Source organism: Prunus mume, linkage group LG4 (assembly GCF_029339155.1).
Source record: "Prunus mume cultivar Tortuosa linkage group LG4, ASM2933915v1, whole genome shotgun sequence".
NCBI lineage: Eukaryota > Viridiplantae > Streptophyta > Magnoliopsida > Rosales > Rosaceae > Prunus > Prunus mume.
The window spans coordinates 24,026,967-24,051,081 of NC_142701.1; the positions used below are offsets into that span (position 1 = coordinate 24,026,967).

The window sequence follows — 24,115 nt, forward strand, 5'->3', positions numbered from 1 at the left end:
TCTGCAATTTTGTGCCTTATTCATCCATCTCCTCCCTTTTTCTCTTATGTTAAAAAGTTCCAGAGCTTGACAGATTTTTCGTCAAGTTGCCGGAAACTACTCAACACACTCATCATACCCCCATCTTTCTCCCTCTTCAACAAACCCTCTTAGAATCCATTCCGCCTTGTCTTAAAACCCCTGTTTCTCATAAGAATTCACAACCTTCTCTCTATTTATGCTAAACTCATGATGGTTTTGCTCCCATGTCACAAACTTCTCATGCCAAGCTAAGAATCTACCTATAAGCAATTGTCTTTTTTGTTGGTAAAGATAACCAAGGTGCTTCCTAAGACTCCGCTACCCTTTCGAAGCATTCTTGGGGTCTAATCTTTGAACTCAAACACAGGGGGTAATTTTATCAATTTGCTCATTATGGCAGCCGAGCCCATTTGCAGCTGCCGGAACGAAAAAGCCCCTACAATTGGTGAGCCAAAATTTTTAAGCCCAACCCATGAATATTTGATACCATATTACTTAGGAGGACATTCACTGGTGCCATCAACAAACGACATAAGGTCCCGAATTTTCAAAAGAGGAATGATCTGAGCTAGCCATAATGGATTAGTTATAAGATCCAGTTTGATGTTGATAATGGAGGGTATAGAAGGAGGAGGTACAACATTGCTAGTTTGGGAATTGTTGGTGGCCATATGTGTAACAAGTGTGGAGAGAAAAAATAAATAAATTTAAGTCGTGAGACTGAAGGCTCTTGATACCATGTAAAACAATAGAGTGCTCAGGAATTGTTTGATGAGCTTGTTTCCATCAATACGATGGAACAACAATTTATATTATCAAAACAACAGTATCAGTTACAGAAATTACATCTTATCCCAATATAAGTGGGAGCCAAACCTATACATTTGAAATACAAACAGAAAATCATATCATATTACAATTAAGGAAGTCCACACAGACTAGGACTTCTTCTCCACACCTGTCACAGATTTTGAATTTGAACACATGGATAATATTTGTCTAACACATACGTACCAGCATGCCCACATGCGAATATAATGTGTTTATGTTAATGACTGTATGCTTATGTATGCATGTGTATATATTACATCTTCATATAGTTTTAAGCAACATAATCTATACATAAATCAATTAACGGTTCACAATTGTTTAGGGCAGGCACGTGTGATTCGATGAGGGTATTTAGCTAAATGGCAAAATGCATGTAACATGAAAAGGAAACACAATCCATCTATAGCTTTGTTTTGCATAAGTATACTGTGGTTCAGTCTTAAATCCTCAATTACAAACCCATATACATACAGCACATATATGTTCTGCTCTGCTTTCCATACATTTATGGCTGTTACTTCAAATGCATACCATTTAAAGCATATGATATATCATCATCAAGAATGCTGGTTGTTTGGCTGCAAGAAGGCATTAATTCATGAGTAGTGAATTCAGGTTTCAGAGAAAACTTGAAGGTGTAGCATTCTTTGAGAGGAAATTTTTTGTTGCTCTGGATGGCTCCACCTCTCTTGTTGTGATAGCCAGGGTAGTCCGACTTTTCGAACCACACTTTCTCTTTCAAAACCAGGCCGGCTTTCTCAGCAAGCTCCTTCAACTTCCATTGATCATAGGGGTAGTCATCCCTGTGTGAAACATGAATTTCCCCGCCTTTGCCGATCATCCCACAGGCACTTTCGAAGAATGCTTTCAACAATTCCCTGTGCTTTCTAATCCATTTGAATCCCAAATTAGTGATGAGATTGGACTATATAATGTCGTAATTACTGTAAATGTTGAGATTGGACTTACTGTATGAGCTCATCGTCTCTTTCGCATAGCCAAAAGTAATGGCCTGCATGAGGAAAGTTGAAGATGATAATATCAAATTTCATGCACATAAGGGTGGGATGCTGGTCCATGTCATCTACATCAACTTCATATAACACCAAGCATCCTCTTCTCTTCAACTCATCCACATGTGCCTTACTGCTCCGATGTTTTGTCGATAGAGTATCTGAAATTTTATCATATATACTGATCAAATTAATTAGCTAATCTAAAACAAAAAATTGAGAACAGGGTAACGTTATGGTTGGCTATTTGCTAATACATATATACAGTTATATTCTCCTATGCGGACGCCATTGTAAACCGGGAGAAAAGCAGGAAAGCGTAGTTGTGGATATCTGCATAGGAGAAAATCTGTACACATATATATACTTGTAATTTGTAAAATGTACCTTTAGATTCAAGGGTGGTAGCAACCATGTTAGTGGCAGAGCGAAAAGCTCGAGCCAAACAAGCAGAAAAAGAGAAGTCTCCCTCCCCAACCAACAATATCTTATGAGAGCTAGAGTAGTGCTGTATCCATCTTACCCGTCTCTGTTTTTTACGACCCATTATTGATTTATACACTCAAGTTTCTCCAATGATTTATGAGAAGACTTTCAATACAGATGGTAAGTTTCTAAAAAAATAATAAAAAAGAGAGAAGATGAAAAGTATCTTGTGATTAAGAGTAGTGGAGGAAGAGGAGGGAGGCAAGAATATGTGAAGTTGGAAGATAATAATTTCTGTTCAACTGATTTGAGAAATTAAAAAAAATTATCGACAACAGATACAAGTGTAGGTTTTGCACTGGGCTGGTGAAGAACGAGAAATGGCTGGATTTTGGTGATCAGTTATTCTCCATATTGATGCAAAGAAGACGAAAGGATTTCATTATAAAACAAACCAAACAACAACAAAAAACATTAAGATTTATAATGGTTCGGCTTTATATTCTGTGTGTTGTTCGAAGATAGGGTACAAAATAATGTTTAACCTCACAAATTCAAATTTTCAAATATACCAAATTCGCACACTCAAGAATAAAATAGAAAACAAACGAGTAAGAAAGAGATAAACTTTGAATCTCCTTGGTCAGAAAGACTGCCTATTTCCAAAGATGTACGGCAGCTGCTTGTTATCCAAATCTCTGTCTATGGGTTTAGAGTCGCCTTTCAGCCTAGAGGGGCTTCTCCAATAAACCACAAATAATGGCCCGGTAACACACCAAGTTAACGGAATTTAGGCCAATGAAAAATTATCTTGATTTGCAGATCAGTAAAGTGTTTATGTCCGAATCTCTATGATATTTTAGTAATGTATGTAAGATCTAATTTTTGACTCTTGCTTGTATTAAGAAAAAATAAAATAAAATAAAACAAGGACAAATGGCCAAACGCCACATAATGCAGGAAAGGATTTCAACTGTGGGCCTAGCGGACCCACCTAATGACCACTATAGGTCATGGCCTACATATTATGTATTACTTTAAGTCGAATAAGCCTACACTTTTCTTTAAAGAACTCCATCAGCCCATATTTCCTTTACCTTTTAATTATTCTGCCCTCTCTGCCCTATCTCTCTCTCGCTCCCTTGACAGTGCTGGTTTGGCCCTCACTACTGAATTTCATGTACCACTAGTGCTTAAAGTAAAACATAGGATTCGAATTCTAGTACTGGCCTTTTTCTTTTTGGTTTGATTATTCTCTAAGGCTTACCAATAACTTTATATATACATATCTGCACTTGTCCCTTGATACACGCATACGAGTGTGAGAATTGGTTTTTTTTTCATTTTTTTTAGTTTAGTTTTTAAAATTTTAGAACTAAAAAAGATAAAATAGGTGGATCAAATCAAGTGAGGTTTAGTGGAAAAAAAAAAATCAAGTGAGGTTTAGGCCCTTAATTTGTACTAAATTTCACTTTTGGTCTCTCAATTCAATTATATAGTCCTCGTATTTTTACTCATGGTTTACTCTTATTATTTACTTTCAAATTTGCAATTATTTATTAATTTTAAAAGTAAATTTAGTAATTTCAATTTTTATCTTTAAAAAATAAATAAATACATTAATTAGTGTGCTTTTGTTGAATTTTCGAAAGAGGGGAGATATATAGGGTACTGAAATTGAGGCCAGTCCATTGATTTTAATGGCTTTGGGCATATATAAAGTTGAGGCATTTTGCAAAAATAAAAATAAAAAGTCACGTATTTAGAGCATCCACAATCATGCTTTTTATATTTTAGTTAAAATTTAGTTAAAAATCCTAGAAAGCTATTTTAAGAGCTCTTTATAAAATTTCAACTCCAACCATACTCCATAGTTTAAAGAGTCATAAATATTTTAAATAAATTTTAGGGAGACTTTGGAAAAACACAAAGGAGAGAGAAATTTTATAAAAGAAGCCAAAATGGACAAAATTGCCCTTATTTATTTTTGGATTTCCTAAGGAATCCTTTACATTTGCATGTCTTTGATTTGAAAGTTGAGAGGTTTTTCTGTCTTTTTTGAAAAAGCTTTGGCTTTTTCCAAAAGTGAATTTTTTTTTTTGTTGCTAAAACCTAAATTTACTTAAATTTTAATTGAATTTTTGAATAATGTGTAGACACAAAAGCAATAATAATAAATAGTTGGCATTACATAAATGTTTAAAATAATATTAAATATAGAAGCATTTAATTATAGGGAGTCACTAGGACTACTTTCTCTCTCCTTAGATTTATGAGTTGCTAGAGGTCTCCCTATTTTAGAAGATAGATAGAGAGCATGGTTAGAGGTGGGTTTTTTCAATTCCTCCCTAAATCTTAGCTAAGGAGGTGGTTTAGGGAGCCCATTGTAGATGCTCTAAGTTGGTCAATTTTTTTTTTTTTTTGGACTTTCCGCAAATAGGCTCATTCCAATATGACATATTATACAAAAACCTTTATAGAGCTTATTTGGGGAGAAAAATAAAAAATTAGCCACTTATTATTTTCTAATTGGTTCTTACAAAATTTTAACACACTTAGAACCAATTATAAAATGACTAGTTGCTAGTTTTGGGTTTTTATCTCCAAATAGGCTTTATATGGGTTTTTCTATAATATGTTATGCTCAAATGAGCTTATTTATAAATATATTTTTTTTTTGTACAAGCGATTAGAGGAGTGGGTTTACACAAATATTCATTGGGTGCCTTAGAGTTTCGAACCTCTGCCCACATTGATGGAGATAAAAGAGCTCAATCAACTGAAATATACTTCATTGGCTTACGTTGGTTAGTTTAACTAAAAGATAGCATCTTTGTCACTCTATTCGAGAATTTTACTATCAGCATTTCTTCCTTCTTTTACTACGATGGAAGCGTCCACTAAAGCCAACCCTTCTCCCTTTTTTCGACCAACTTCTCCACATTCTTCTCATTCTTTTCCTGCCAACTGGTGGGTTACACTTTTGAGGTAGGATGGATGAGATTGAGAGGGTATGTCGACTGCCTCAAGAGTGCAAAGCAAAAACGAATGGGTTTGTGTGATGTTCGTGCATTAAGGATTTTCTTATTCTTATTCTTTTTTAATTAGTAACAGATGAAACGGGTCGTGTTGTGTCATTCGCAAGTTGTAACAGGTTATGTGTGTGTCTAGTATTTTTTTACTCATTAACTTAACTATCCCTTCAAATGGGTTGACACAAACACGACAAATTCGACCTGTTTGTCTAGTCTAGTCTCCAATACCTCAAAGTTATACACAGTATGAAAAGAGAAAGATGGGCATCCCCAATATTTAACTCAAGGAAGTTGGTCACATTCTCAACCTGCTCGACTAGGAGGAGAAACACTTCCATGAAATGAGGATATCAATTTGTTATCCCCAACCAATAACACTATAACACACGTGATAATACATTCATGTGACAGACGTGATAATACACCCATCATAGTTGAAATATGATGCTAATTTTATCAGTTTATCAATACCTTTTTTTTTTTTAATATTTATATGATATACCCATTTGATAACCATACAATTAGAAACTTTTGGGATACGATCGATAAAGATCAAATATCTCTCAAATATAATCTATGTTAGATTATTTTTTTTTCTCATATTTCGTAATCTCTGACTTTGTACTTTAAAGAAAAAGTAGCTTAGTGGTTGGCATTGCCTTTACCCAACCATGTGATCATGTGTTCAAGTGCATGTGCACCGCGCATCACCACACCATCCCCCCTCATCTTTTTCGAAATTTGGCACTAAAAAAAAAAAAAAGTAAAAGAGAACAATATAAATTGCCCTTTATTATTAGGAGATTTCATCCCATGCTTGGTTTTTAGGCCACATTTCTAACCTCTCAAATTATCTTGAACCAATTACAAGCTTATATTAGGACCATCAGCCAATGGAGGTTTACCACTGTGGTATGCGGTCCTCCCCTCCTCCTTTCCCTTTCCAAATGGCATCTTGGTTTTGAGCCTCTTTAGAGCACCTCCACCGCAAGAGGCCAATCTAGGCAAGATGGGGCCCTAGGACCAGGGAGCAGCTCCAGCGCCAAGTCCAGCCAGGACAAGGGGTGGGTCCCATGAGCCAAGGCAAGCCCACTGGCAGATTTGGCTCGTGTTGTTGCCTTTGGGCTCCTGACGTGATGTCAGGGCAAGAAATTCAATTTTTTTTTACCATTGGTTCGTGGATCCAACGGTTGCCCATTTTTTGGCTAAAATAAAAAATTCAAAAAATTTGTAAAACATATCAAAAAATTCTGGAAATTTTTTCTATAAATACATACCAATATTCTGCACTTTCCACACCAAATCTTCATACAAATTCATCTCCTTCCAATATTTTTCACTTTCCACACTAAAATTTTCTACTATAAAATTCCATTTGTGTAAAAATACATATGGCCTCTTCCATTGAAATCAGAGGGTCATGGACAAATGTTCGAAGCGGTCAAAATCTTGGTGACGAGGTAAAAATTTTTTTTGCCGTTTTATTCAATTTAATGTCTTTTTATTATTAGTTATATTTCTTGCATTTCCAATTTCATTTTTTTAATAGATTATTCAAGGCAAAACAAAAAAGAGGAAAACCATTACACATGGCTCCTCAAGTGAACAATGCCCGCATCGGTTCCGGTGGTGCGTTCGTGGTCGGAAATAATAGCAGATTACGTCATCTGAAGGAAAATACTCCCCCACGTCGTGATTTGATGGAACCGCCTCCAACAGTGATTGAGTCGTCCTTGTACTCGATTGTGTCATACTATGAGGACTGAGAGTATTTCAATTGTATGATGAGTGAGATGTGAATTTTATAATAAATATGGACACGTGGTAACCGAAAATCTTATCCGAAAATTTAATTCTAAAATTTGATATGAGAATTTTATAATAAATAGTGACACGTGGCAACCAAAAATCTTATCAAAATTAATAGTTTAAGTATAAAAAATAGAAAATAAATTAAAGTGAATAGTAATTGCCCTTACTATTTGGGGTGGAAACACAAAAGGCATGGGCTGCCACTATTCACTTGAATAGTGACAAACCTTGCCTTGTCTTTGTCTTGCCCTTGCCCTTTGGGGTGGAGGTGCTCTTAGGCCATCTCCAATCCATCATGCCAAACCCAAAAAATCATGAATTTTAACCAAAGTCATCTCCCAAAGTTGGGGCGGAATACCAATCCAGGCAAGTTGGCCTGTAATTTTAATGTGTGTGTGTGTGTGTGTGTGTGTGTGTGTGTGTGTGTGGAGCCCACTCAGCCATGATGCAGCCCATGTGAAAAGAGGAAATAATAGGGCCTGCGCCATAGTGTTGCAAAAGTTGTCATGCGCTACTATTGCAAAACTTTTTTTTTTTTTTCTTTTTTATTCCAATAGTAACCCAAATCAACTATCCATATTAAATCCAAGTTATTTTAATGGTAATAAATAGATCTTGAGGCTGAAGTTTAAATTCAACGGTAAAAATAATATTTTAAATTAATCTAAATCATATCCAACCTCCAAACTCTATAAATACCCACCTATTTCTCAAATAAAATTATATTTATAGAATTTTAATTTTTTTAGGTTAAATTGTTCAAAAATTAAATTATGAAGTTATTTATAAAGATTAAATGAAGAAAAGATATCCATGAAAAAAATTAAACTTAAATCATTCTTAATAAAGTGGCGAACTTAAAATTTGAGTCTAAAGAGTTGGGGGAAAAAAACGATTTGAGTCCGAGCAAAATCCAACGTAATATTCCCCCTGCACTTCCTACCTACTGAAATAAAATTATAATTCCCATCCAGTAGGTAAAGGGGGGGCATGCACATCAGACCATCCATCAGATAAATGGGAGGGATGCACATCCGACCATCCATTAGATAAATGGGAGGGACGCACATCAGACCATCCATCAGCTGATGTGCATAAATCCCATCCAGATAAATGGGAGGGAAACACAACAGGCGACCATCCATCAGCCACATTGGTCGGACCATCCACAATGATCGGTCGAGAGCTGCAAATGAAACTTACACATGTAAGTTTTACAACCCAATACAAACTGCATTCAAGACAAATTGGCCACAAAAACTATAAAAAGGCATTCGGGTTTTAAAATTATTGCCACCTTGTTACCAGACTTCGCTGTTTATTTTTTGTCTTACGAGAGATTGGAAGAGAGGGAGCAAATCGAGGAGCGGAATTTCCACCATCACCAGCGTCTGCCAAGAAGTACACAAATTGCAGTTAGCTTGGTTGGTATGTATGAGTGTGTGCATATTGCCCCCTTCATTGTGCCCTAATCGACCAGGTTAAAAAGAAAAAATGCAAGCAATAGTGACCCTCAAAGACGTTCTAATTTCACTTGACATGTGACATATAACGAGGTGAGAAATTCACCCAACCGCTCTTACCTTCCCGTCCCTGCATTCCAGGTCTCCACGGCGACTCTGCAGACTCTATGTTGTTCAGATCCTGCAAGAGACAACTAATTGGTGTTTAAATTTGAAGAAATAATAATTAAATATGAATGAGAAGGAAAATAAACCACATTTTTGTAAGGAAAAACCACATTATAAAGTTTGTTTTTAACAAAGAACAAAAAACGAGTTGCTTAACGAGACAACATACCAGAAATCCCACCACCTTACCCGCCAATTAACTGACGGTAAAAATCAGCTCATATTTAGAATTTCTTACCTCTTTTCTCTTGTCACGTTTCCTTTTGACCTCATGAAATGGATCTGCAGATCAATACATAAGAGTATTATTTCGGTTTAAAGAAAAAAAAAACAAAATAGATGGAGCAAGAAGTCCACCTAGTTGGAGTCTAAACTTCAAGACAATACTAGACACGTGTCAGATTGTGGTTGAGTTACATCATTAGGCACGGAGGAGTTCCTCCTTATGAGCAAGGAGGGAAGCACTATTCAGTTAAAAATCAAACCCAATTCCAAGAAAATACCACTTCAGCAATAACAAGGAGATGCTCCTCCTTGCAAATCACGGTTTGACACATGTGCAAAAATAATTCATAAAAAACAAGGGAATGAGAGATGTATTTTCCTCTAAGTGCAAGCTGGAGCTTACTTCTGTACCCCAAAAAAAGCCACAAGTTTAAGGTAAAATTAAGTTCAAATTTTCTAAATGTACACAAAGTGATCGCACTAGTCATTCTGAAATGTACGACCTCTAAAATGCCTGAACATGATTGCTATGAACCAACAAAGTGCGAGCTCCAATCCTAAGATGATATCAGAATCCAACCAAGTCACAAACATTGAAAACCCATTACAGCAAATCAAAAATCCAATTCAATTCTCACTTCCCGCATAATCAAAACCAAATAAAACCCACGTGAAACAGCAACAAACCAATTGTAGGTACCTTGATAGAGAAGCTCCTGGGCGGTCTCGTTGGGATCCATGTAACATCTCTTGAGCATTGCATAGATTTCCTCCTCACTATGATTTCCCGTTATCTCCTTGATGTCCTGGATCGTCTTTCTCACGCTGTTTGAGATTGAAATCCTGAACCCACATCCACTCATCTTCGCAAACCTCACAGAGCAAAAGGACCCAAGACTGAGTTTGTGAGAATGTTAGGACAAAGGAAACAACAGAGACATAGATGGAGAATATGAATTGACAAGTAGACAGGCACAATGGGGACAAGAACGGGAGAGAGAGAGAGAGAAATTGCATCAATGCAAAAAATATATATAAGCAGTTACAGTATGCCAATATGCGAAGATCTGATAAAATAGGAAGCTTACAATATGCGAGCTCTTATCAGTCTCAGGACCACTGACAAAGTCAGCAGCCCCAAAACTTCCAAAAGTGAACTTGGTTCTTTCAGATTCAGGAACATGGATGTGATTTGGACGAATAAGCGTTTTGTGCTGGGGAAGGTGTAATTCCTCTAGCTTCCTCTGCAATTTTGAAGTTGCTTCTTCTGAATCAAGGACACTTGTTTCATGTTTCAGTGAAAACTTGAAGGTGTAACATTCTTTGAGAGGAAATGTTTTGTTGCTCTCGATGCCTCCACCTCTCTTCTGGTGGTAACCAGGGTAGTCCGACTTTTCGAACCACACTTTCTCTTTCAAAACCAGGCCGGCTTTCTTAGCAAGCTCCTTCAACTTCCATTTATCATAAGGATAGTCGTCTCTGTGTGAAACATGAATTTCCCCACCTTCGCCCAGCATCCCACTGGCACTTCGGAAAAATGCTTCTAGCAAACCCCTGTGCCTTCTAAAATTCAATTGAAACCCCAAACTGATCACTAAGGGCAGAGTATGAAGTAACTAATAGTATTAATTACAAATACATGTGAAAATCAATAAGAGTAGGTCATGCTTGATAACAAAAATTGGATTGAATTGCACTCGGGATTACAACTAAGAGCTTAATTAGTGTCATGGTCCACGTTCCTGACCCCCGGATTGTGGGTTTGGGGTCACATACTTGGAGTAGTTAGATTATGTATCTCACCTTTTTTTTTCTTCATAGAATAAGTGAACTTACAAAATTATAGCTAATGAGATTATGGTGGGATTATCTTTTATTTCATTTTTTAGTACGAGATTGGATTATGTTAATCCAACCCTACTACGACACCTAATGGATGCCGCCATTAAATGGATCAAGACTGTCGGAAATTAAAGCGTCCCTCATATGAATACTGGTGACAAGTTTGATCTGCTTGGTCACTTACCGTATGAGCTCATTGTTTCTTTCGCATAGCCAATAGTCATGGCCTGCATGAGGAAAGTTGAAGATGATAATATCAAATTTCATGAACATAAGGGCGGGATGCTGGTCCATGTCATATACATCAACTTCATGCAACACTAAGCATCCTCTTCTCTGCAACTCATCCACATGTGCCTCACTGCTCCAATGTTCCTTCAATAGAGTATCTGGACTTCCAACATTTATTATAATATTAAATTATTTTTTTAAATACAAGCGATAATCTAAATTAGGGAAGGGGGATTCTCACACACACCCTAACCAATATGCCGTGGGATCTGAAACTGAGATCTCAGGTCTGAAAGTCAATGCCATTGGGCAGATCCCGTGCCATATTTATTATATTAATTAACTAATGTTAAACAAATATTAAAAAAAATAAAGGCAGGGTATACTTGAAAAATTAATGTACCTTCAGATTCAAGAGTGGTTGCAACCATGTTAGTGGCAGAGCGAAAAGCTCGAGCCAAACAAGCGGAAAATGAGAAGTCTCCCTCTCCAACCAACAATATCTTATGAGAGCTAGAGTAGTGTCCTATCCATATCTGTTTTTCACCCATTCTTTAATTTTGTTTTATTTTGTATTTTCTAACATCAGAGATTCCATAGACGGTGCTCCAGAAACTAGTGAGGACACCCAAAGACAACTAGAAAAGAACCGGAAAAGTAAAGACACACTCGACACAACAGGGAAGCAAGGTAAACCAAAGACGCTGCACTGGTGGAAAAACGTCGAACCTTGTCCCGATCGCCTTAGTTTTTTGGGGAACACGGGTGTCCATCGTTGTTGAGAACGAAAACTAGGAAGGATAGGGTTTGGTCCTGCCGGACCTCAAAGCAACTCTACTGGCCTGCAAATGGTTCCATTCTATACTGAGTAGGGATAGAGACACCATCTTTTTATGTTACCCTTTATTTTATGCTCTGGATCAATTCTTTAGAATGTGATTCGACTAGTCACAACCCCTTTCTCCACTGCCAAGAAAGAGGCATCCCTTGAGGGCTGCCATCGCTTCTGCTTTATTTACAATCAACTTTCTCTCAATAGGCATGCTTAGTTAAGTTGGCTAGGTCAAATGTGCTTCCACTCTTCATTGAGTTCGAATTCGTTCTTTGTAGTTTAGATTAGATTAAAGTAAAATATCACTTATACTAGATAAAAAAATTTGGGAGATTCACTATTATACTTAATATAAGGACCCAAATTATAAAATTAAAAAAAAAAACCCTCATATGAAATGGACTTTAGAAACACACTCGAAGCCCATTTACAATATAACAAAGAGGCTTCGAACTTCCTATAAATTACAAAACTATCGTCGATTTCTTCAAACAAGCTCAACCCCAAAACCTCATAAAAAAAACTCAAAAAACTCAATAGGGTATTAAAGTAATTTAATAATCAAAATAAAATTCAATAGGGCCAGTTGTCATTTTTTGGATTTATTTACAAAAATTAAATAGTGTAGAGTTTATCTATATCAATATTACTAAGAATGGGTATATAACTAAATATCTCTTAAAAATTAGGCATATACCCAAAAGCTTAAAGCGTTGATTACGGAAAAAGCAGGTGCTTTGTAGGATCAATGCAGGCCCAATTTTTGGGTTTATATCAAGATATTTATTAATGGTCATATTGATGATGACTCATTTTTTTCAATTTTTTTTAATTTTTTTTAATGACCATTATGCCGTCAAATTGATATGTACGTAAGTCACACAAATGAACATTAAATATGATGATATATCAATTGACCAAATCATGCAAGTTAGAATTGCCGTTCCTCTATGAAACTCTTTCTTAATGATTGCAATTGTTGAAATGTTTTGGAAATATGAGCTCTTGCCCGGTGAGGAAGAAATAAGTCGACAACGATAACAATGATCTGGAGAACGGGAGCTTCCTGTGCATTCTATTTCCATTCAACACCCAAATCAATTGGCCACCAAGCCATGAAACACTCCATAAGACATTTTTCTTTTGTTCCTTTTTCAATGAAATGCCAAACACACGGTCAATTCTCACTGGTTTTGATAGAATTGGATGAATGATTTTCCAAAAGAATGTAGAGGACATGAACAATGATTTATTGGTTAGTATTTTCACTTTAGTCCTTCTTATTTAAAGTTAGTATTTTCTCTCCTTAATTATAGTTTTGATCTGTTAACAATTAAGTTCTATAAGGTTAATATTGTCAAAAAATGATACGGGAAGACAAAGAAATTATAGCTCGGGTGATATCCTAAGTTCGATTACCGCATCTTCAAGACAATGCTTACGTTGATATAATTGCAAACGTTTGAAGAGATAACGTAGTTCTCATAAGTGTAGTTCCAAATTGGTATGTCGAATTTCATCTACTAATTTTAGTAGAATTTTCAATTTGAATACTATTGCCATTGTGTCAAAATTGATAGTTCCGGGGCCAAAATGAAAAATGGACAATAAAATAAAAGATTAAACTTTATACAAATTTATAAATAAACCCAATCCTAGACATGTATTTATACAATAAAAGAAAATCAACCCCAAAATCAACTAAACATGTGACTTTAAAGCCAAATTTTTATTTTAAGTAAAAAGGAAAATAAAATATCTTCGCAAGGCGGTTCCCGCCACCAGAAAGCGGTGTCGTGTGTTGTCGTCGCCTCAACTGCGCTACGATGGAATCAAGCTTCACAGGCCCCACCATTTGCCACGTGTCCACCTTTTCCCCCATTTCCCGCCACGTAATGCATCCTCACCTTCCCTTTATATAACTTCAATCAACAGCTTTATCTCTCTCTCTCTCTCTCTCACTCTCTGTCTCTCTCTCTCTACTGTTCTAGTTTCTATTAAATTCAATTGTTGCCCAGAAGTACTCTGATGGAGGTTCCGGTGCATTTTGTGCCCAAGCTATGGAGCTTCGTCTCCTTCCTGCCCTTCTTCTTCATGCTCCTCATCCTTGGCCTTCTCAAAGGTAATTAACCACATAATTAGTTAATTATTGCTAATCACTCTGTTAACTTACTCTGTTATGCTATGATCAATAATTTTAACACAGCCCATTAATATTTGATACCAAGATAATACTTATATGCTTATGTCTGCATGTATGCTTAAGTATGCATGTATGTTTAATGTACTGTGTGTATGTATGTATGCACATGTTATGTGTAGGGAACTTTACTTTAAGAATTTATGTATGTGTGTATTTCATATGGATGCAAGGGGATGGATGGATGGATGGAGTTGATTGAGTGGGTTTGTGAATTTTTATGTGTTTATATACAGGGACATTTTGGAAAAACTAAAGGAGAGAGAAATATTTTTTTAAAAAGTCAAAATGGACCAAAATGCCCTTATTTATTTTTGAATTTCTTAAAGAATCTTTACATTTGCATGTCTTTAGTTTGAAAGTTTAGGGTTTTTCTGTCTTTTTTGAAAACCTAAATTTACTTTATATATATATTTATTATTTATTATTTATTTAGAGACACCCTTTAGGGTATTCTACGATTTTTTTTTTTTAACAATCCAAACCATCTATTTTTCAAGTCTTCCTTCATAAATTATCCCTACAAAAAATCAGCAAAATTAAAAATCATTAAGGCATCTAATTGCAAGCAACAAAATAGACGAACACTAGTCTTTAAGAAAAGACTTAAATAACAATCATCTAATTGAGTGATCAAATGATTTCAGGTTCATGTATTTTTTGTGGATATGATCTTTGAGGGAATATCTAAAAATTAGACGGTTTGGGCCCCTACAAGAATGTCCCTCAAATAAGCTTATTTGATTATTTGAGGGATTCCTCAATAGAAGCTCACTATATATGTGTGTGTGTGTGTTTTTTTTTTTAGGGATTATTATGTGATATGTGTATTAGTAAATTATTAATGGGATAGCTTTTTGGTTGATAGCTGCAATCATTGGGCCTGTGGTGGTGGGAATTATCGTGATTGGAAATTCAGCTGTAATCACTGGGCTTTGGTTAGCTCATTTTGTGTGGACTTACTACTGTGTAGCAAGGTATGTTTCCCTTGAACCAACATTGTAAATGGTTTTTCCATATTTATACTATGTGATTCTCACTTTTTATGGCCTTATTATTTCAGAAGCAAGAGGCTTGGACTTGTGTTGAAGATTCTAGTGCTGTTATTGCTGCCATTGCCTCTTTCCCTTTGGCCAGTTCTCGGAGTCATTGGAAGCGTTTTAGGTGGGATTGGATATGGGTTTTTTGCTCCCCTTCTTGCAACATTTGAGGCTGTTGGAGAGAATATCACTGACAAGTTCTACCACTGTTTTGTTGTATGTTCCCTTTCTCCTTGGCTCTGTTTTTTTTTTCGATTGCAAATACATTTTGGTTTTATGTTTATGTAAAGGCCATTAACAGAAAAGGAGAAAGAAAAAAAGCAAGTTCCCAATTGGTTGACGTTTGGCCAAGCACATTTTCATCAAGAGTTTTCAGCCCATTTTACACTTTAGTTACTCGTTATTCTGTATGCTAGGATGGAACTTGGTCGACAATCATAGGCAGCTGCATAGTTGTCCAGGATTTCACAGATTTTTGCTTCCACTCTTACTTCTCCTACATGGATGAACTAATTGAGCAGATACCTGCAGATGAAAAGCCAATGGATATAGAGTGAGAAATTACAATTGAAAATTTATGACTTTTTAAACAAAATTACATAACTGGACTTTCTGATGAGTTTTGTGTTTGCCTTGCTAGGTTATTAAAATTGCCAGCTTCTTTGTTGGTGAGTCTGATTGGAGTGCCGGTGGATGTGCCTGTGATTACAGCTGTTGCAATATGGAAAAGCCCGTACATGCTGTTTAGAGGATGGAAGAGGCTATTAGAAGATTTGATAGGCAGGGAAGGACCATTCTTGGAAACAGTATGTGTACCATTTGCCGGTCTTGCCATTATCTTATGGCCTTTGGCGGTAGTGGGAGCTGTGGTAGCTGCTTTCATTTCTAGCTTCTTTCTGGGACTATATAGTGGTGCTATTGCTTATCAGGTCTATGATCGGTTGCCTCTATCATAATTTTATTGAGTTTAGGCTAATAATTTTAAAAATTCTTAGTGTGTGGATAGTTCTTCTTGTGTTGGAATGAAAGTTTGTCGTAACAGAGATATACGAATTTCCAGGAAGACTCAATCTGCCTTGGACTTGCCTTCATAATTTCTGCGGTTTCGCTATTTGACGAATATGTAAATGAACTGCTCTACTTGAGAGTAGGGTCCTGCTTTCCCAGGTACATTATGGAGTGCCATCCCTCGTTGAAACTTTATATTAATGATTGCAATATTTTAATGTTGATTATGAGATATCCTGTGGCAGCTAGGCCATTATACCGTAGAAATATGTGCTCTTGCCCGGAAAGGAAAAAGTGTGGTGACAACGATAAAAAGGATTTGGAGAATGGGAGAGAAGGCCCATACACATCAAAACTTATCTCACAACAATCAAGAACATGGAAGCAGATAATTCATCGGTATAAACCAGTGCAGGTAAGGACCAAGACACCATATATCAACATTGTTCAGAGTGCACATGTCACTTATAAGTAAAATGTCATTTTTGTTATGGTAACAGGTGTGGGGCTGGCTGTTGAAGTCTTGTGAGATTAATGGTAGGATATTCCTCCGCGATGGTCTGATAGATGTCAAGGACATAGAAGAATGCCTTCTAAAGGGAAATTGTAAGAAGTTGGGCATCAAACTACCTGCTTGGTCTATATTGCAATGTCTTCTTGCATCAGCAAAATCTAACTCATCTGGGTTGGTGATATGTATGTTAACTTAAAACTATGTATTCTCTGGTTAATTGATATCGGTTACTTTGAGCTTAATTATAGTTCTTCTAATTTGAATCCCATAGCTGATGATGTAGAGTTGACAAGGGCAAATGGACCAAAGGATAAAGCGTTTGAGTGGTTCATTGGGCCATTGTTGGTCATGAAAGAGCAACTAAAGAACCTCCAATTGAATGCGAATGAAGAACTCTGTCTGAGATATTTATTCATGAAAAGCAACAATGAAAAACCTGAAGAGTGGGACACCGGATTTCCATCTGGAGACCATGTCAGAAGGGCACAGCTGCAAGCCATATTTAGGAGGTAATCTTGCTTATTTGATATCTGATATTTGGTCTAGTCTCTAGTGTTGGATTGTCTAAGCATCATGTACTATCTTCAGTTGTACCTTGTACCTCGAAAGCAAACGAAATTTTGACAAGCATTTTCGTGTCAGATTGCAGGGGCTTGTAGCTTCCATGTCACGGATACCAACTTTCAGACGTTGTTTTAAGAATTTGCTGAAGGTGCTGTATATTGAAGCGGTTCAGGCCGCCGCTTCAGCTAATCAGATAGGAGGAATCCAAAATCCCGGCAATGGTGGCAATAGCTTGATTGGAAGCGAGGATAGAAAAGATGGAGAAGAAACTATAGACATAGCAGGAAATAGTACATATGACAATGGGAATATAGTGTGAATGGGATTTCTGTACAATTATCTTCACATAGAAGATCATGTTTTGAAGCATCATGATTCATGTTTCCATTTTGTTTTCCTCTGCATTTTGGAGAGAAGGATTGCCAATTGGGAATGAGGAAAACCACTTTGAACAGAAGTTTGGATTTGGATTTTGTGACATAGTCTTCACTCAGGAAATGGGATTATCTAATTGTTGGCCTCTTTTAACTTTTTTTGTTTAACAAGTTGACATGTTAAGTGCATTAACACTGCATCCTACACTGCATCCTATGTCCTAGGTTCGATTCTTCCTTCCCTACTACTTTGTATAAAATAAAAATTTACTCTACCAAAACGTCATTAATTATTATTATTATTTTTTAATAACATGTCATTAATTTAGATGTAGCAATAGAATTTTAGAAATGGAATAATATAATATGATTTAGTCGTATTCATGAGCTAAACATAGTTAAAAAAAGATTTTCTTGTTTGATTTACATAACAAAAAACAGAAAATAAACAAATCCTATTTCAAATTTGAAAGGGTATTAAGATATAGAAAGATGATAACTTTGCCGAGCTTGAAAGCCGTTTTGATATCCAAGTGAACAAATAAATAAGGAGCTGTATATAGTAAAAGATCTTGTAAAAAGGATTTTTGTTAACCCTTCTGTTTCGGCAACCTCTTAGATTATAGCCTCTAGATTGAGGTTTTTTCTCCACAAAACAAACTGTCATGCGTCCTATTCTCTCCTCCTGCATTCCAACAATCTCTTTCATCTCTCTCTTCACCAGATTCTATCTGTCAAATTATTTTCTCATCAATTTCCCATTACATTATCACTTGGATCCCCAACCACCATCCATGTCAAGAGCACCTATTTGGCCAAAGATCCCAAGAGGCTAAGTTGTAAGTTCCATTTGATTTCGTTCTCAAAGCACAGATTTTCAAGTCCACAATTGAGGTAATCAATGTGAAACCTTTTACCTCTCAAATTATTACAAACCCAACATTTGTGCATAATTGTTGGTCTAGTACATGAAAATGCAGGTGGCAAGAAATATATGATTATTGAATGCTACCCATCAAACCCAATATATTATAATTCTCTCTCCTCTCTCTCCCATCCTGAATCCTCAATATTGCTACAATTTCTTCAATCATCATCCCCTATCGAAAGAAGTACACATCGATTCTGGTGAACAAATTTGGTGACTCCATATTATTGTTTTTAGAAGGCATTTACATACATTGGTTTTGGTGATCAAATTTGGTGACTCTAGCATTATTGTTTCGGGAAGGCTTTTAGATTTTTAAAGATGCAGACTCTGAGTCGATCTATGAGAGGCCAATCACTGCATGAGCCTGCACCATTTGCAGAGAAAATCACAGAAGACCCCGTGACAACGAAAACCGCTCAAAGCACAGTGACCTGCGTCTACCTTGCCAACATTGCAACCAATTGGCGCAAGGTGACAGTCATATGGTGTAAGAATCTTATGAACCATTCCCTCAGCATCAGGGTTGACGGCTTAGAGGGTGATTTTCATTACACTTGCAAGATTGACCTCAAGCCATGGCATTTTTGGAGCAAAAAAGGGTACAAATCATTTGAGGTGGAAGGAAATCAAGTGGAGGTCTATTGGGATCTTCGCTCTGCCAAATTTGGCGGTGGCCCGGAACCATGTTCTGACTTTTATGTTGCTCTGGTTTGTGATGAGGAGGTTGTGTTGTTGCTAGGAGACATGAAGAAGAAGGCTTACAAGAGAACCAAATCCAGACCAGCCATTGTTGAGGCCCTTCTATATTACAAGAGAGAAAACGTGTTTGCCAAGAAAAGCTTTGCCACAAGAGTGAGGTTTGATGAGAAGAGAAAAGAGCATGACATTGTTGTGGAGAGCTCAACAGCCGGACCAAAAGATCCCGAAATGTGGATCAGCATAGATGGGATTGTGCTGATCCATGTGAAGAATCTGCAATGGAAATTCAGAGGGAACCAAACTGTGCTTGTGAACATGGAACCGGTCCAAGTGTTCTGGGATGTTCATGATTGGCTTTTCACAAGCCCAAGCACAGGGCATGGCTTGTTTATTTTCAAGCCAGGGACACCAGAATCAGAGAGTGACAGAGAAAGCAATGGCAACGGCGGTGGCGTAGACAGTGATCACAGCAGTGCTTACTATTCACCTCAGAACAACACAACAACATCTGACTTCTGCCTTTTTCTTCATGCTTATAAGATTGAGTGAGAGACTTGCACATATTTGTGTATGTCTGTATATATATGCATCACAGGTTTTAGCAATAGCTAGCAAAAACATTACAACATATGGTTGTAAATTGTAAATTATTTTAGTAGCATTAATATATTTATATATATGGGCACTCCAATATTCATTTGATAAAATGTAAATTGCTTCATATCATATATGCAGGAAAGGAAATTAAGGTCTGCAGATGCTTACCCTGATCACCTGCTTTCTGCTATTTTTCTAAGTGGATTGATTATATTTAGGGTTTAGGGATTTTTCTGTGGTAAAATTGGAAATTGTGTAGGTATAGCACCAGCCAACCGAAGTCCCCAAACCCCCAATGCATCCAAATGGGGAAGAGGGAAAAGGTCATATATGTTGATATCAGCATTGACCTTGCCGTTGTTCTAGTATCTTCCTCTGTCTTTTGCATTCATTTGCATCAGAACCATCTGAAATCTGATGCAATATACTTCTTAGGCTAAATTCCCAGATAAAACTTGTTTTCAATCAAAACCAACATTGTGTTTTTCTGGATTATTGATCAGTTGACTTTTTTCTAATATAAAAATTTAATCCCACAAAAGTATAATGAGTCCACATCAGTTTTTTTTTAAAAACATGTAAAAGAGCAAGGTAAATGAGGAGATTGGATTCACACTCCACTTGTTTCGATATTGCTTAGACTTTCAGTATATCACAAACTTATGGATTCTTCTCTACAGTACAAGGTTTAGTAATAAAATTTTAAAAATCTTCATTGACAAAACAAAATAAACATAGGATTCAAGTCCACTAGGAAAAAAGATCCGAGTATATGGAAAAGATTTGAGTGTAAGGAGATAGTTACCTTCCAACAACGAGAAATTTCAAAATGTGACTGCCACACTGTTAAATAATATTACTCATACATGTGTTATAATATGAGTAGACGACATGATTAAATACAATAAATTTTGAACGTGACGGACCCTCACATCAGAGAATTATTCTCACACATGTTAGATAAAATTGAGAAACTACTCTTGCAAAAAAATATTATAACCAAATATACTCTGATTGATTATATTCTTTTAACAAAAAGAAAAAACCAAATAAAATCAAGAAAAGAAGTGGCACGTGACCTGGTATATATTGCAATTTTGCAATTGCCTGAACCCCGGGGCTTGGTTTGAAGAAAGAGCAGAAAGAAAATGAAGGTAGGTTCGAAGGTAGTGTTTCTGTTGAGAGACTCAGATGGCTTCGGCGACGCCATCTCAGGTGCTTTCCACCCTAAGCCAAGCAATACCACCATGTAAGCTCTCTTCTTCTCAACTTTGTAAGGTTTAAAGATTGAAATCGAATTCATATCGTATCAGTTCAATTTTAGGTGCTAAGGCTGTCATTTTGTTTCAGAGAGGAAAGTTTCGAGCTTTCATTGGAGCACTATGGGATCAAAAATTGCAAAGCGTCTGGAAGCATTCGTCACTTCCTCGATCACCAGGGTCAATATGAGGTTCTCCTTCTGTCTCTGTCTCTATCTCGTATGAAATTGGGCAAGACCCACTTAGGGTTCATATTCGTGTAGATTCTATGTGGGATTTGGGCGTTGAGAAATGGGTCGTATGGTTTTTAAGCGAATGTGTTCTAGTTAGCATGGTGAAAGATAAATTGATGCCAATTTGGCTTAGATTGTACATGAAAATTATGTTGCTTTTCCAAAACCATGTAGCATATAAAATCTATTGAGATTTATGAAAGTGTTGATTGATCTGTGAGTTAAAAGGGACTCAGTTGCAGGCATTTTTCTAAGAAAGCTTATAGATTTGGTTTCGTAAGTCCAAAGAGGTAGAACCATATTAATGACTGTGCACAAATAGTGTTCCTTCTTGCCTTTCAGAACTCATGCTGTAAATATTACAGTGGCAGGCACTACATTAGTGTTTTATGAATGCAGATTTTTGTAAAGTTCGTTAATTTACCGCTGCTCAACCAACAGCTTTGATACCATGGTGAAGTTTGCTGGTTTATTACTATTTCCAAAAGCTTGGGTTTCTTGGACATGGTGAATAATTATTTTATATGATATATCTTGAAGATTACAGATTAGGGAATATGCACTATAAATTTATCTTCAAAATTTTATCTTTCAGGTGTCTCTGTTGCTTATGCAATATTATGAACCACCAATACTTGCATGCGCTGTTAATGAAGTTCTAGCTCAAATAGCAGGGCAAAAGTCATCCTCAATTCCCACACTTGTTGCCCCTTTGTCGTAGCATCATCCAAGCTTAAGTTGGAAAGTAAATCTGCAACAAAATTTAAAGGCAAAGTTTCGCTTTATGGTACAGAGATAGGGTCAGAAACAGCCATAAGCAAGGCCATGGCAACCAGAACCCAGAAGCCACCATCAACGATGCAGATTCATCATGAACCTTTAGCTTGCTTTCTTCAGTTGGTCCGTGTTTTGAAGTTGCCCACTTATGTTCTTATAGGGGAAAGAGGTCTGCGCATTTCTGATAAAGAAGAGCTTGAGGTGTATACTTTTTGATTACTTTAGCTAAACCATCAAAATTCAGTTTACCTAAACCATCTCTATTTCTACATTTAACAGATCTTGTACATTTACCATCTAACTCTAAGTGGTTTTTTATCCAGATACTTTATGAGATAGGAGAACTCTTGGCAAGCATTTTGAACCTCTACTTTTCAAGAGACAAAATCACATGGAATCCAACACGGAAAACAAAGGACGATAAGGAGCCATGGCGCGCGTTATATGGTTAAATCTCAGGTGTTTGTAACATTAGAGGCTGGGACAAGATCTATCGTTTGGTGCATCAGGTTGAAAACACTTTGGGCTCTTACTGTGATTGATGGATCTATGTTCAACATCATAGAGCTTAAACATAAAACTACTTATATCTGGATTCTCATTTTGTGAACTGGCCTTCGAGATAATGAATTAGCTAAAACCTCCATTTGGATTTTCCTCTATCTTCTTTCTTTTTTGGTTTGGTTAGTGAACTGATCTAGTGTCTTAGAAAGAGGGGTTGCAGCATTTCTAGAAGTTTGTTTGACCAGTTTGACTCAAATTGTTAACTGTGTTTAGGATTGAGCAGTTGAAGCTAGAGTTGGCTGATTTGGGACAGGATCTGATCACTAGATCACTACAGCTGCGACATTCAAATCTGAAATGTTTGTCGTTGCTTGCTTTGTCCTTTATTCCATGTGAGGATTTGCACTATATGAACAAAAAGATCATGAGCAGAAAAAAAGAACTAATGTTTGATAAACGAACCAGCCAGGCATACAGGGAATGTTGCATAAAATTTATTTAATATTTTTATTTGCCGGCTGTTTGGCCTATGTGTTTGGAAGGAGGGCAAATCCTATTCTATTATTGGTATCTCTCATCCTAATGAAAGCAAGCTTTAATTAATTCTGAAGCTCCAAGGCACTGCTAGAATATTTGCCAGCTTAGTTTTATCTGAAAGTAAGCACCTGCATCTATGTCAAATTTGTGAGATAATACACGATCATGGGGGTCCTAAAATGGCTGGGAAGAAAAGGAACAACTTGTAGAACCAACATGCTCATTCTAGGATTGAGGGTGACACAACAATTTGGAATTTAGCAATGGTGGTGTTATTTTCTGCAACTTGTCAATACCCACCTCATAGTTCAATTCAAGTGTAGAACATTCAACTGCATTATGCCTTCACTATGAATGCTAAGTAGGTAATAAAATAGTAACACTTGTTTTGTTTTTATCAAATTTGTGTTATTAAAAAATACTTATGCTATCGAGCAGTGATTTCAGTTGCATATTAAATAATAATTAATTTAACGAATAATTGTAATTCACAGTCTAATAACATAAGTCTGATATGACGGGACAATAATCGCCTTGAAGTATAGTGCTCCTTTGTCAAATTGTCAAGCTAAGTTCGTAGCTAAAGTTAAAATTTGCTTCATATTTTTTATATTATACAAGGGAAAAAATAGACGGTGAGAAGCAAAAGTAGTGACATGTGACACAAAATCTTAGGCAAAACCCCACATGCCACATGTGACCTTGCCATCGATCCATCAATCGACCGCTCGCCCTGACGTGAAATGACATCCACTTATTAATATATAATCGCAAATTTCGAAAGATTTTTGGTCCTCCTTCCCTTCCGTCTATTTTTTACTATTATTAATTATTTATTCAATACCACATGTATACGTGAATTTAGATTGTAAAAAGTCGAAATTGCCCCCCGCCCTCAACCTCCCGGTTTCAAATACCTCCCAAGGTTGGTTGCGTAATAAACACTAAAAGCTGGAGGGCAAACGCGTCCCGAAAACTC

General features: G+C 36.5%; 5 protein-coding genes across 8 annotated transcripts; 3 read left to right on the forward strand and 2 right to left on the reverse strand.

Annotated features, from left to right (window-relative positions):
* Positions 1-1,226: 1,226 nt before the first annotated feature.
* On the reverse strand, positions 1,227-3,092 carry LOC103329114 (uncharacterized protein At4g26485-like). The gene is made up of 3 exons (XM_008231543.2): positions 2,253-3,092; positions 1,822-2,026; positions 1,227-1,739 (listed from the first exon to the last, which is right to left on the reverse strand). The coding sequence occupies exons 1-3, from the start codon at positions 2,410-2,412 to the stop codon at positions 1,367-1,369; spliced, it is 738 nt and encodes a 245-aa protein (XP_008229765.2). The 5' UTR covers positions 2,413-3,092; the 3' UTR covers positions 1,227-1,366.
* Positions 3,093-7,948: 4,856 nt separating this feature from the next.
* On the reverse strand, positions 7,949-12,033 carry LOC103329149 (uncharacterized). 2 transcript variants are annotated; one of them, XM_016793693.2, is made up of 8 exons: positions 11,471-12,033; positions 11,021-11,225; positions 10,083-10,554; positions 9,695-9,857; positions 9,008-9,051; positions 8,722-8,782; positions 8,436-8,529; positions 7,949-8,324 (listed from the first exon to the last, which is right to left on the reverse strand). In XM_016793693.2, the coding sequence occupies exons 1-8, from the start codon at positions 11,616-11,618 to the stop codon at positions 8,096-8,098; spliced, it is 1,416 nt and encodes a 471-aa protein (XP_016649179.2). In that variant the 5' UTR covers positions 11,619-12,033; the 3' UTR covers positions 7,949-8,095. The 2 variants fall into 2 exon arrangements, with proteins under 2 accessions (XP_016649179.2, XP_008229801.2); XM_008231579.3 differs by having other exon boundaries at positions 10,083-10,557; positions 11,471-12,029.
* Positions 12,034-13,835: 1,802 nt separating this feature from the next.
* LOC103329113 (putative membrane protein At3g27390) lies at positions 13,836-17,753 on the forward strand. 3 transcript variants are annotated; one of them, XM_089049497.1, is made up of 10 exons: positions 13,836-14,021; positions 14,968-15,076; positions 15,163-15,355; positions 15,556-15,692; positions 15,780-16,068; positions 16,200-16,306; positions 16,397-16,562; positions 16,648-16,843; positions 16,933-17,170; positions 17,311-17,449. In XM_089049497.1, exons 1-10 carry the CDS (start codon positions 13,928-13,930, stop codon positions 17,318-17,320), a joined length of 1,539 nt encoding a protein of 512 aa, XP_088905623.1. In that variant the 5' UTR covers positions 13,836-13,927; the 3' UTR covers positions 17,321-17,449. The 3 variants fall into 3 exon arrangements, with proteins under 3 accessions (XP_088905623.1, XP_088905621.1, XP_088905622.1); XM_089049495.1 differs by having other exon boundaries at positions 13,837-14,021; positions 17,304-17,753; XM_089049496.1 differs by having other exon boundaries at positions 13,837-14,021; positions 16,648-16,753; positions 17,304-17,753.
* Positions 17,754-18,279: 526 nt separating this feature from the next.
* Positions 18,280-19,959, forward strand: LOC103329112 (DUF868 family protein (DUF868)). The gene has a single exon (XM_008231540.3). It carries the CDS (start codon positions 18,849-18,851, stop codon positions 19,776-19,778), a length of 930 nt encoding a protein of 309 aa, XP_008229762.1. The 5' UTR covers positions 18,280-18,848; the 3' UTR covers positions 19,779-19,959.
* Positions 19,960-20,915: 956 nt separating this feature from the next.
* Positions 20,916-22,757, forward strand: LOC103329111 (period circadian protein). The gene is given in 5 exon segments (XM_008231539.3): positions 20,916-21,075; positions 21,177-21,276; positions 21,914-22,022; positions 22,025-22,296; positions 22,419-22,757. Coding segments are annotated over 5 exon segments (711 nt in total). The 5' UTR covers positions 20,916-20,974; the 3' UTR covers positions 22,548-22,757.
* Positions 22,758-24,115: the final 1,358 nt, after the last annotated feature.

Bases quoted from the DNA above. Each gene is read 5' to 3' on its own strand.
- LOC103329114 (XM_008231543.2), bottom strand. From the start codon at position 2,412: ATGGGTCGTAAAAAACAGAGACGGGTAAGATGGATACAGCACTACTCT. The intron at 2,027-2,252 runs GTACATTTTACA...ATAAAATTTCAG, and splicing joins TACCACCCTTGAATCTAAAG to ATACTCTATCGACAAAACAT. The intron at 1,740-1,821 runs GTAAGTCCAATC...CAAATGGATTAG, and splicing joins AGAGACGATGAGCTCATACA to AAAGCACAGGGAATTGTTGA.
- LOC103329149 (XM_008231579.3), bottom strand. From the start codon at position 11,618: ATGGGTGAAAAACAGATATGGATAGGACACTACTCTAGCTCTCATAAG. The intron at 11,226-11,470 runs GTACATTAATTT...TTGGAAGTCCAG, and splicing joins AACCACTCTTGAATCTGAAG to ATACTCTATTGAAGGAACAT. The intron at 9,858-10,082 runs GTAAGCTTCCTA...AGGTTTGCGAAG, and splicing joins CTGATAAGAGCTCGCATATT to ATGAGTGGATGTGGGTTCAG.
- LOC103329113 (XM_089049495.1), top strand. From the start codon at position 13,928: ATGGAGGTTCCGGTGCATTTTGTGCCCAAGCTATGGAGCTTCGTCTCC. The intron at 15,356-15,555 runs GTATGTTCCCTT...TCTGTATGCTAG, and splicing joins AGTTCTACCACTGTTTTGTT to GATGGAACTTGGTCGACAAT. The intron at 16,563-16,647 runs GTAAGGACCAAG...TTATGGTAACAG, and splicing joins ATCGGTATAAACCAGTGCAG to GTGTGGGGCTGGCTGTTGAA.
- LOC103329112 (XM_008231540.3), top strand. From the start codon at position 18,849: ATGCAGACTCTGAGTCGATCTATGAGAGGCCAATCACTGCATGAGCCT.